At 41.2% G+C, this 12,568-nt stretch overlaps 2 protein-coding genes across 7 annotated transcripts in view; one reads left to right on the top strand and one right to left on the bottom strand.

The window, feature by feature from the left end:
* The window catches only part of LOC148190147 (uncharacterized), a 57,122-nt gene that overhangs the window by 1,992 nt on the left and 42,562 nt on the right, over window positions 1–12,568 (bottom strand). The window contains exon 5 of one of the 5 annotated variants that reach the window (XR_015777900.1): window positions 843–1,034. The exons of 1 other annotated variant lie outside the window; for it this stretch is intronic. The gene's annotated coding sequence lies outside the window, so the exon portion shown is untranslated. Of the gene's footprint in view, window positions 1–842; window positions 1,035–11,690; window positions 12,459–12,568 lie in introns of those variants that run through there. 3 more of the 5 variants (XR_015777901.1, XR_015777902.1, XM_088084196.1) reach the window with 3 other exon arrangements.
* slc4a8 (solute carrier family 4 member 8) overlaps window positions 1–12,568 on the top strand; it is a 39,246-nt gene that overhangs the window by 17,064 nt on the left and 9,614 nt on the right. For both annotated transcript variants that reach the window (XM_088084169.1, XM_042499838.2), the window contains exons 3-14: window positions 204–356; window positions 879–1,014; window positions 2,476–2,636; window positions 4,492–4,668; window positions 5,711–5,799; window positions 6,405–6,562; window positions 6,668–6,755; window positions 7,521–7,667; window positions 7,796–7,896; window positions 10,683–10,857; window positions 10,970–11,103; window positions 11,206–11,451. In XM_088084169.1, coding sequence (XP_087940295.1) covers window positions 204–356; window positions 879–1,014; window positions 2,476–2,636; window positions 4,492–4,668; window positions 5,711–5,799; window positions 6,405–6,562; window positions 6,668–6,755; window positions 7,521–7,667; window positions 7,796–7,896; window positions 10,683–10,857; window positions 10,970–11,103; window positions 11,206–11,451 — 1,765 coding nt within the window. The remainder of the gene's footprint in view (window positions 1–203; window positions 357–878; window positions 1,015–2,475; window positions 2,637–4,491; window positions 4,669–5,710; window positions 5,800–6,404; window positions 6,563–6,667; window positions 6,756–7,520; window positions 7,668–7,795; window positions 7,897–10,682; window positions 10,858–10,969; window positions 11,104–11,205; window positions 11,452–12,568) is intronic.

Below are 12,568 nucleotides of genomic sequence, written 5' to 3'. Positions count from 1 at the left end.
GAAAAAGATAATCATTAAATACCACAGCTGGCAGGAGCAATTACACCCCTAAACTTCAATGAAAAAACAGGAACTCACACAGCTCCTCTGTACCAATATACACATAAAAGCTGCAGAAAATATACAAAGGTAAATCACATAATGTGACCACACACTGCTTACAAAAGCATGACTAAAATCTCCTTCTCTCGCCTTTTTCTCAGGTCACAGGACTCTGTTTGTGGGGGTTCGGATGCCCAGGCAGAGCCACCGTCACCACAAGGCCCACGGCTCTCGCCATCGCAAGAGAGACAGAAGGGCAGGAAGCATCGCAACACAACAAAGCGGGGAAAGTGAGACAACCACCTCCATTCATGGTAACACACACACACACACACACACACACACACACACAGAACCTCTGCTCAGGATTCTTTTGAAATGAAAGTATTTTTTAGGCTCATCTAAGCATTTATCGGTCACAGAGAGAGAGATGGTAAGAAAAACAGACAATTGGTCACGGCTCAGTGGAGAACATGCATGGATACTTGCAAACCTGATTCCCAGAGAGGAGGGAGTAGTTGTCAAACAGAGCTCATCAATACAGGGGGCACTTCACACACGTGCACACACACATACATCACTTCAGGCTAAAATTGACAAGCCCGCTAATTAGCATCCAAAGAGCAAGAACTAGTCAGCATGCTGTATGCGTGTGCATGGATTTGTGTGTGTGTGTGTGTGTGTGTGTGTGTGTGTGTGTGTGTGTGTGTATGGACTCAGAAGTCTTTAAAAAGACATGTTCTGACAAAGGAAGCAGTGTTGTGTATGCTGGTGAAAGTCCTTTGAGAAGCACAGCTCACCTCTCATTCCTCCCTCACATCCTCTCGCCTCATCAGACACGCCATCCCAACGGGTCCAGTTCATCCTGGGCACAGAGGAGGATGCCGAACATGTGGCCCACGAGCTGTTCACTGAGCTGGATGAAATCTGCGTGAAGGATGGCAAGGATGCTGAGTGGAAGGAAACAGCCAGGTCAGGATCTCCTCTGGGAGCTGTTGGCAACAATGCTTGGCAATAAAGCTTCTGACAGCCCGGCAGCTCTACAGCTGAATTGTTCCGACGAGAGAGTGGTAGTTACATTTAAAGCTTAGTGGATCATTTTTTGGTCGGTTTGCTCAAAGGCTCTGAAGAGAGGAGTGACACGAAAACACTGCTCTGATCTCATTCATGCTGCCAGGTTCACTTTCTTAATGTCTTCCCTCATGTTACACGGTTGATATTCACGTTAAAAGCATCCTCCCTGAGAGGAAATGGTGTAAACCACAGTGTCAAAGATCTAACGCTGATGTTTGTGTGGGATGGGAGACATCTTTCCTTTTAAGGTTTAATGCTCCCCTTCTTCCTGTCTGCACTGAGCTGATGTGGCTCTGCATCGATCAGACCTTTAACAATTACACTAAAGACACAGTATGGGAGTAAAATGTTCTCCACTTAGTGTAAAGAATAAGACATGTTCATCAAGCAAAACACCTTAACCTACAGCGAATCATAGAATAACACTTTAGGAACAACATATGGTTTAGCTACAGTGGCTGCAGAGAGCCGAAACAAATACACAAACAGCAAACATGCTACAAATGCAGAAACACTGCAAAGTCAAAAACACAGACACCTTATAAAGAGCTACATAAATCTGTTGCTCTTTATAATATTGTAAAGACTAAAGACAAATATGGAAAAGAATACATACCATTTTTTGTCAAGTTTATCCAGTTATGACACCTCTTTACTCCACTTTTCTTTCCGTTTCAAAAACAAACACTCATCTGGTCTCTTGGGTCAAAATTGAGCTGTTCCACGTAGCGCTCCTCCTAGAGGCCTGGAGAACCTCTGTTGTGTTGGCTACATATGCAGTGTTTTTTTGTTGCGTTTGTTCTTTGAGGGTTTTGTGTTTTTGTCTTTACATTGTTTCTGTATTTGCTGTGTGTTTTCTGTTTATGTATTTTTTGGCTGTCTGCAGCAGGCTTTTTCAATTGCAGCACGTTTCTGTTATATTTTTTGTGGATTTCCTTTTTTTTTAAAAAAAAAAAAAAGAGTTGGCATCGTTTCTGAAATCTGAAACACATTTCTCCTGATGGAATTTGTTTTGGGCAGTTGTAGCACATTTGCCAATGTTGGCCAGCATACTAATCACATGTAGGAATAACCCCATCAGAGACAAGGATTTATGCTAAATCTCCCATATTGTTAGTTCTTTTTGTTAGTCTGCAAAGAATACAACTTGAATTCTTTTCTCCAATGGCATTTAACATGTGAGACAACAATCTCACATATTTGTTATGTAATCATAGTAATTCATTAATGAGGACTGAATCATAGAAAAAATGGCTATAATAGAAATAAACTGTGATTTTTTTTAATATTAAAGATAAAATATGAATGCCTTACAGTTACTTCTTAATTACAAACTTTTTGTCCATCCTCACATCTCAGGTGGCTGAAGTTTGAGGAAGACGTGGAGGATGGAGGGGAGAGGTGGAGCAAGCCCTACGTCGCTACTCTCTCCCTCCACAGCCTGTTTGAGCTCCGCAGCTGCATCATCAATGGCAGCGTGTTGCTTGACATGCGTGCCGACAGCATTGAGGAGATAGCAGGTGAGAATCTTTCCAACTGACACATATTAATATCTCAGTACCAGAGCGCTATCTATTCCTGGAGAAAAAAAAGACAAGCTCTGCCTGAATGATTTTTCATAAAGTCACTGTGAGAAATCAGTTTTTATCATTGCTGTAAGTGACTGCTGTCGCTTCTTCAAATGGATATATGATACCACAATTTCCCGCCTTTGTATTTCCTTCCCTATAAAGTCTCTTCTTGTTGCTGTCCTTCAGTAAATATTACATCCACTGATATAAAACAGGCTGTATATCTCAGCCGAGATGCCCGCTGGATGTCTGCTATAAATCGATTTATCCTCCTGAGAGGAGAAACACGGACAGCACAGGCCTGCAGGGGAGCATCATCATTGAGCTGGATGCAGAATCACACAAGCAGTTATCTATTGCAGAAAACTCTAAATGACTTTATTTAGATGTAACGAGCTCAACAGAAAGGCTCGGTTTGTGCCATTGAGCTGCGTGGCTGCTAAACTTCTGCTGAATCTGATTTGCATTCAAATCCATAATTACATAAAGCTGCTTCTCATTTGCATGTACGCAATTAACTACGCACCTGTAATTTGCATGCAAGCACATGATTGGATAAGTACAGACCACGTAGGTCCATGAGTGAGTGCATGACCACATTTTTAAATCTGCCTGATAAATAAATGATGTATACAAATTCAAACAAACAATCACACACACAAACATACTGGTTTCAGCACACTCCTCGCCACTGCCTATCCACCACACACATACAAGATCACATGGTTCAAGTTGCTCCATCAGTCAACCTTCCTCTTGGTCACATTATGACAGGTTTACACCCTGACTGGCCTTGTTGCCTGCCTCCCTCTTCTTAAGCTCTCCACTGCTCCTCTCACTTCCCTCTCCTCTCCATGTGATTCCTGCCAGCAACACCTGGACTCCAAACAGGAGCCAAGATGATAGAAAAAACAGACAAAAAAAAAAAAAAACTCCTTCATTCTTTAAGTGTTTATTTTTGGAAGTATGGCAAACTGACACCAAGAGAATGTAACACAAAAAGCTTCAAGTTGCATAAAAAGCATAACTAATAATCCATGCACTAGTTCTTTGAACATGACAGATATTACTGAATGTATCTCATTGTGACATGAGTAACTGATGGCTACCAGTCAAGTGATAGCGGAAGAAGAGGAGGCGGAGCTGTTGCTGCAGTCTTAAATTAGAAGGAACGCGATCCGTCTCAAGTCTATAGAGTGCGAGTGGAGGCTGTGTTAGATGTGCCATTTGTGGGTTTGATTTAATTTCAGCCATTTCTCTTGTCGCTGTCCTCATTAACATGGCTGATTATAATGGCGCTGAGCTCGACACATTGGCGCTGGCCTTGAAGTGTGCTCAGAATGAATGCAGCCACTGCAGTGTGTGTGTGCGTGTTTGTGTGTGTGTGTGTGTCCAGCAGACACTTTGACTGACCGTGGAGGATGGAAGGAAATAAATAAGGAAGGAAAGATCCCATGCTGACTCAGCAAGTCAGTTAAAAAAGAAAAGACTGGGAGAGGGAGGAAAGGAGTGAGAGAGATAAAGAGATGGGGATTATTCTCTGCAGTCCCACACGGCCTGATATGTTGGACACTTATTGACCAACCAATGCCAACACACGCTTTCTGCTCAGCACTGTGCTAGGGTTGTTTTGTGTGTGTGTGTGTGTGTGTGTGTGTGTGTGTGTGTGTGTGTGTGTGTGTTTGTGTAGAGCTTATTGATTATAAATGGATTATGACTGTGGTTAGAATGACACAAAATAAATACATACAGCACAAATAAAAGCTGTCTGATGCATGTGCGCATGTTCTTTGCCGTGTTGCAGACATGGTGCTGGACCACCAGGAGGCGTCCAAAGAGCTTGACGACATTGTGAGAGTGAAGGTGCGAGAGGCTCTGCTGAAGAGACACCACCACCAGAACGAGAAGAAAAAGAACCTGATCCCCATCGTGCGCTCCATCGCTGAGGGAACCCGCAAACAGTCAGAGCCCCATCTGACCGGTGGGTTTTAAGTTACAACAAACACACATTAAATTTAGCATTAATACATCTTGGTATGAATGGAATGCAGAAATACATTGTCTAGGGACAGACTTAGTTTACAGAAATACTTTACCCTCAAATCCATCATTTTTATATCAATGACTCACATCGTGCTACCTTGAATTTGTAAGGAAACTTCTCACATGCCTCCATGGTGAACGAAGAATCCAAAAATGGAGAAAAGTAACAGTTTACATTTAATAGCAAGAAACTATATCAAAACTTTAGAATACAAATTTTCACACAACTCATGCAGTATAATCCAGATTTTATTTATCCAGTGGTATGCTCAGTACTTCCCAAACACATAATAAAAAAAAAAACACCCCTGCATAAGAAGCACAAGTGTTTTAGCAAAAATACATGTGTTTGGGAAGAACTGAGCATACCACTGGATAAACGAGACTTGGTATGTCAGGAGTTATGTGAGAGTGTGTAAATGCATGTCTTGATATAGTTTTGCTGTCGCTAATTATTGCCCACAATATCAAGAGATTTCTCCCTTTTTGGATTCTTTGTTCATTGTGGAGGCATGTGAGATAAACAAAGTGTTTTTCTTACATTCAGTGTAACATGGGGTGAGCAACTGGCACACAAATGATCCTTTTGGAGGTGAAATATTCCTTTAAGGTCTGAAGAAATATGAGTTGAATTATAACATCTTTAGTCAAAGACAGCTCTTCTTGAAAATAAGATTACTATTCATTTTTCGATCAGAATGATTGGTGGAGAAACACTGGGGAATTAAAGTAGGCAGGAGGAGACTAAAAGCAACAAGATTAAGTAACAGACAGACCCGTAGACAAGCTTGATCTCTGAGCAGTGGCACTTATGCTTTCAGGGACAGACTGCCAAAAACGGTTCCAAGCAAATGGGCTATATTGGCAGCTAAGCATTTCTGCCATCATAGATTTTTAGATATATGCACTAACCCTGATTCTCTCTCTTTCAAACACACATACACACACATATGCCCACCCACATTTTTGCTGTCTAACAGGGTCAGCCACATCTCCACAGCCTCCTCCAGCTGTAGAGCCCGCTAAGAATGGTGGCGGACAGGACAGCACCCAAGTCGACCTCAGCAAGGTAAACAAGCAGTTTTCCCTTTATTAAATGTGTGCAGTTTCTCAGTGCACACTGTTTACTCACATGGATTGGCGCTGTGAAGACAATAGACTATGACTTTCCGAAAGGGTAGATATAAATAACACATCTGACAGCTTAAGATCTTTTTTTGGTTGTACGGGGACATCAGCTCTGCGCATGATGTTCTGTAGCATCCCGCTAAGATCTGTAATCAATGTCTGGTGTGCTGTCAACGTCATCAACTAGGTCACAGAGTGCCCCCTGTGAAATAACAGGAGAACTACACTTGTTCAAAGTGCATCCCGCAGCAGCAGCACATCACTGCAAAGACTGATAAGAAGAGCCACACAGGACACAGATAAAAGCTTCCATTTAGCCATTAATTCCACCAGAGATTTCGAGTGGATATAATACCCCAAGCACTGAAATGCTAGCTCCGGTTCTCTGGCATTAGGCTGCACCTGTGGTGGGCGAAGGCATTTCCGTTAGCACTGTTAGTTCTAAAGTTACAGAATGCTAAAAAAAATATAATAATTGCCTCTGTAGGTATGAAGTATTTTTTAATGTATTTTTAACTGACCTTGACTTTTGATTTGTTTCACCAGGTGGACATGCACTTCATGAAGAAGATTCCAGAAGGTGCAGAGGCCTCTAATGTACTGGTAGGAGAACTGGACTTCCTAGAAAGGCCAATTGTGGCCTTTGTCCGCCTCTCTCCGGCTGTGTTGCTCACCGGACTCACTGAGGTCCCCATACCAACCAGGTAGACGGCAACACAAACAATGGTTTAGTCATAACATCTAATTATGTGGAGTCTATAATCACAGGATGATTTACATATTCTAAATCATCTGCTGACAAATGTCAGGTTCCTCTTCATTCTCCTGGGCCCAGATGGAAAAGCTCAGCAATACCACGAAATTGGACGCTCTATGGCGACCATCATGACGGATGAGGTACAAATGCTCTGTTAATTAAAATCTTTTTGTTTTTCTTTATTTGGTTTCACTTACTAGCAACAGTCACACAGTCATCGTCAGTTAAGTGCATTTACAGAGTGAACCGTTTTTCTTCCCTGTCTTTTTTTTTATAACCAGGTAGAAACACAAATAGAACAAACATAGAACATGGGGTGCTTTGAATTTGACATAAATCAAAATGCAATTAAAGCGCTTATTTTAACAAAGGAAGGCCATATAGGGAATATACATTTTTCACTTTTTCCAAATTTGCTAAAATTCCCGAAGCCTCTTTAAAAAGCAATTCTTTCCATTGCAAAGATTTTTATAAATGATATCATACCAGATCTCTATAGATGGGGCATCTGGCTGAAGCTATTTCCTTGAAATTGCTTTTCTAGCAGTTAAACTCAGTATTCCAATTAAGTATTTGGTTTTAATATTTGTAGGCGTTGAAAGTAAAAGTCCAAAAAGGAGCTCATCCCACTTAAATTTAACTGTTGTCACCAAAATAGTCGCTAATCCTAAATAAATCTTTTGCAAAAAGGCATTTACTTTTGGACATGCCCAAAACAAATGGTACTGGTTAGCTTCCTGAAACTGTGCTAAGACTTATTAGCAGGTGTGATCAATTTTTTTTTATTAGCTTTGTTGATTAAAGTTTAATTTCATAAACCTTCACTGAACAAATAAAATCTCTGGATCTGTGGTGCAAAGCCAGGTGGTTAAGTTTCCTCTGTCCCTCACTTTTGTCTGGACCAGATCTTCCATGATGTAGCTTATAAGGCAAAGGACAGAGGTGACCTGCTGGCTGGGATAGATGAATTCCTGGACCAGGTGACGGTCCTACCGCCAGGAGAGTGGGACCCCTCGATCCGCATCGAGCCCCCAAAGAATGTCCCCTCTCAGGTACACAGCTATGATGTCACAGAAATTTATTTTTTGGGTTTGAATTTTAGCTACAACTTTGATTAGGTGCAGTTTAACCAAGATGGGTGTCTGTTGTCTGTTCTTGAACTGTTATTGGGTGTCTACAGGAGAAAAGAAAGATGCCAGGAGTCCCTAATGGCACAGTCTGCCAAGTAGAGGAAGAACTACATGCAGAGCACCACGGGCCGGAGCTGCAGAGAACTGGAAGGTAATTCAGACTGATTGTACAAGCTTGTTGCCTCAGTATCGGCGTCTTTAATACATGGAAAAAATATAGAGGCTAAATTTAGGTGTCAAAAACAAAGATGTTATCACCCACAAAATGTGAATATGATGATATGCTGTCATAAAAAAAAAAAAAAAAACTTCTCTGAAAAAAAAAGATTAAGCGAGGGGCAGAGCCAGATGTAAAGATTCAGCCCAAACTTTGGAAGGTATGGAGTCATGCTCCCCTGGGGAGATTTCTTTCCCATTTATGGCAGCTTTATGCACTATTCTGAGATAATAGAATGTCTGTATTTCATTTGCGGGAAAACATGACAGTTTCCAAAAAAATCATCCCGTAAAGCCTACATCCTATTTGGGGTTCATTCATAAATTTAATCTGATGCTCTATAGTTAAATAAGAGAGCTGTTGTTTAAAAAAAAAAACAAGGAGCGTTCTATGGTACATTCCAACAGTGCTCTAAGTTTGTGCCAGAGAGCGCTTCGGCACTCTGAACACACCCTTAGTATCTCATTGTTCTCTTAATTATTCTGAAACACAACACAACAAACATTATGGATGACTAAATTCTATACTTGCCACTTAGAGAGGCAAAGTGGTCTGATGTTACTATTTTTAAGTAACATAACAGGGGAGGGGTAGAAATTTGGCATACACAGCATTACTTAAACACACATATACATTAACCTATTTTGCTTTAATGCGCTGTGTGAGATGCAGAGCTGGTTGACCCAAATGCAGAGACTGCAGTTCACAGGGAACTTAAAAGACCACTTTTTATGTCAATGAAACTGCAACTGAACATCACACAACCAAGTCAAGGCTCCAACAAAAACTGAACTGAAAACCAGGGCTTAAATACAAGTCTTCCAAGTGAAGACAAAGACAAACTAATGACGGCAACTGAAATAAGTCTCAACACTTAGTCCAGTCTTCCCAAAGGTCTCAAAGCATCAGGACACAGCAGACTGTGACAGCTGGAGTAGAGTTCATGTTTATGTGATACATCTTATCAATATAAAAAGGTCCCATATTGTAAGAGTCAGACTTCCATAATTTCTTTCTTTATAAAAGGTACAGAGTGCCCCAGCAAAGATGTTTTTTCTGTAGGCCAACCCAGAAGCTTACGTCGCCCTGCTTCCCTCATCAAAAAGCCTATGGGATTTTTACTTTGGAGTTTGAATCATTGCAGAAAATAAGACAACAAACAAACATTTATGATACTTATTTTTTTTAAGCCTAAATCTAATCACCAGATGTAAAAGGCTATTTCTAGGTTAAAATGAACTACACTACAGTTGTGTCACCACCGCTAAGAGAATGTAAAGCCGTGTTCAGCACAGCTAGGCTTGATGACGTGTGTCATTTAGCCACTTGTTAGCAACTGTCTTTTTCAAGACAAATAAAAGCTTTAAAGTTTGCAAGTGTAGTACTTACTGACGTATTTTATGTCGTAGAACAAAATGTGAAAATCTCTTAAGCTAATGTTAACCACAGATCTAATTTAAAGCTTGTAACCAAAAACCCATTCAAAAAATCCATTGACTTTGAGATCCAGGAACTGGAGGTGCTGAAATGAAACAGATTTTAGGACTCATTACTGAGGTTCTCTATAGGTGCTTTATAAATACTGTGAGAAGTGTAAAAACCACTCAATCCAAAGAGGAATGCACACAATCAGTATTCAGAAACTGACTTTAAATGAGCCGTCAGGATTTACAGGAAGTTGTGATGTCGCAGTTCTATATAAAACAGAAACTGCTGCTACAGTGTTGTGACAGTCATTCCAAGCTGTAATGATGGCGCAAAGACATCGAGAGCGCAGATGTGAAAGAGCCGGAAATGCTGAGCAATGAAAGCAGACTGGGTTTTCAGGAGTGGGGAACTTAAAGAGACAGGCACTGAAATAGAGTGTTTCAGAGGGTAAAACAGAGAGCAGGTATATTCAGAGAGTGTGAGAAAAAAATATGTCTTTTGGAAAATGTAATTATGTTCTAGTAGAAAGCCCACATATAAATATGAGCCTGCAAATTAGCATGACATGGGACCTTTAAATCCATGCCATAATAATCTGAGCTGCTCTGACTGTGAATTGAAGATCTCCAATGATGCCCAGCAAATATGGTCTTCAATACTCTGAATTGAATTTTAGGTCAGCAAAAGAATATCTATCCACTTATATAGATGTCCTAGCGAAATAACACAGTAGGATAAACAATGTCTGCATAGGTTATTATGTGAATGAAACAAAGTTGAAGGTATTTTAAAAACCTAAAAGACTTGTCAAAATATTTAGGGCTAGAGCCCCAGAGCCCTCCACCCTGTACACTGGCCTTAGTTTTAGCACTTGTTATGCTCACTGCAGGGATGTGTGAAAGCCTGAGGCTAAGATAGCACTGTCCACCGTGTTTGACAGTTCCTGGGGCAATCAAATCTAAATTTGGATTAGTGAGGAGCTGAGGTGAGACAAGCAAGTGACAGCCCAAATGTGATTGCCTGAAAGACAAACACACCAAAACCAAGTAACATTCCCTGAAAAAAATGTTTTTTCAGACTTCCTGTGGTTTAACTTTTCACCATGATGAAGTGATGTAGAAATGTACTTCTGGATACTGTGACATCACTGATAGGTGTAAATACAGGTGCAACAGAGAACTCTATCAAACACACCGATCTGTGGTTTTACGATGTATCAATTCAAAATCTCTTAACCAAATTGTGTTCTGAACTTTGGGCACCTATCTTCTTTTGTTGTGTGCTGTGACCAGGTTGTTTGGCGGACTTATATTGGACATCAAGAGGAAAGCTCCGTTCTATCTGAGTGACTTTAAGGATGGTCTAAGCCTCCAGTGTGTGGCCTCCTTCCTCTTCCTCTACTGTGCCTGCATGTCTCCTGTCATTACCTTTGGAGGACTGCTGGGGGAGGCGACAGAGGGACGCATTGTAAGAGCACACACACACGCAGACAAAGTCACATACTGCATTATAATTACACTATGAACAGTGCAGATGCTACTGCATACAAGACATACACTGTTTCCACTATGTGTTGTAGAGTGCCATAGAGTCTTTACTCGGTGCATCTATGACTGGAGTAGCCTACTCTGTGTTTGCTGGTCAACCCCTCACCATTCTGGGCAGCACAGGTCCTGTGCTGGTTTTTGAGAAAATCCTCTTCAAGTTCTGCAAGTACGTATTACAACAACGGTGACATTTTCATTATCAGCACCGCAGTCCTTTGCTGACAGATTATATTATCCCCGTCATTCGTCTCCTTTCCCTTCACATCAGGGACTACGGCCTGTCCTATCTGTCGCTGAGGACTTGCATTGGACTGTGGACGGCCCTGCTGTGTTTGGTGTTGGTTGCCACTGATGCTAGCTCTCTGGTGTGCTACATCACTCGGTTCACAGAGGAGGCCTTTGCAGCCCTTATCTGCCTGATTTTTATCTACGAGGCCTTGGAGAAGCTCTTCCACCTGGGAGAAGTCTACCCCTTCAATGCACACAGCGATCTGGACAAACTCACAATGGCGTAGTGAGTAACCAAATGTTCATTCTGCTGGCTCACCTGGTAGATTTTTCATTGTTCATTGTTTTTTTCTGTGCATTGTTCTTCTCTAACCACTGGATTCCAGTGGGACAGCTTCCGCATTACAGCTGCAACATAGTTGCTGGATCTAATCAGAGTTACTGTAGACAATGTTTGTGATTCCACCAGACAGACTGCAGCACGTTTCAAAAGCTTCTCAGAAAAGTCTTTAGACTCTGCTCCATTGAAAATTATAGACAAAGTTTATTTCTGATGGAGTTGCAATATGTTGCCTAGGGCAAATCCTTCCAAGCAAGAAGTGGAACTGCATCTTCTGGTCAATTTTCAAAATAAACAATAAACAGAGAACAATTATGAGGATGAATGTATTTTAACAACTAAAAGACAACAACAAATCTTTGATGCATGTCATTCAGTACTAGACTTTTAACTTGGCTACAGCAAAACAAAGTATGAAATAAAAACAATGAATTGAAACAGAAAGAGAAAAAAGTAATTAACTACAGATCAATCAATAACTTTTGTGAAATGTGATCCCATCAGCTTCATAACTTGTGCACTGTAATGTAGTCTTTAGTTGTGTCTTCTTACATTGTTGGCTGCTGCTTTATAATTGTCCTTGATTCCTCATGGGTCTGGTGATCAATGACCTCTGGTTGGGTAATGATTTAACTGTCACCACATCCGGACCTCAACATGTTGGCCATATGGTTGCTCTTCCGAATAAAGTCTTTGAACAGCATATAGCAATGACCCACAGCAGGAACAGGACAGCACCTCACATTCCAACCGAGACACCAGTCCTTATTTACTGCAAAGCACATACCTCCTTCTCCTGCTCTCACTAGAGTCCTCTGCTCTCCTAGGTCAGTATATATAGAGAGAGTCATCAGGTTGAATGTCGCTGGTTCCCATTAATTCTCAGTCTTTCCTCGATGTTTACTGTTGTTTACAGTGGAAAGCCTCCACCTGGTTAGCTAGCAGCTGGCTATCTAGAAGTCGGCAAAGGAGAGTTTACAGACTGGTGAGTTGAATTCCTCATGCTGATGAGCAAATCACAGCTACACCCTTCCAGCGTCCAAAGCCAACAACAAAAAGCAAC

This window comes from Plectropomus leopardus, chromosome 2, assembly GCF_026936395.1.
Source record: "Plectropomus leopardus strain MGB_pleo_1.0 chromosome 2, ASM2693639v1, whole genome shotgun sequence".
NCBI classification, from domain to species: Eukaryota; Metazoa; Chordata; class Actinopteri; order Perciformes; family Serranidae; genus Plectropomus; species Plectropomus leopardus.
The sequence above is the reverse complement of the archived record's forward strand: the minus strand, read 5'-3'. Positions and strand labels throughout refer to the sequence as shown.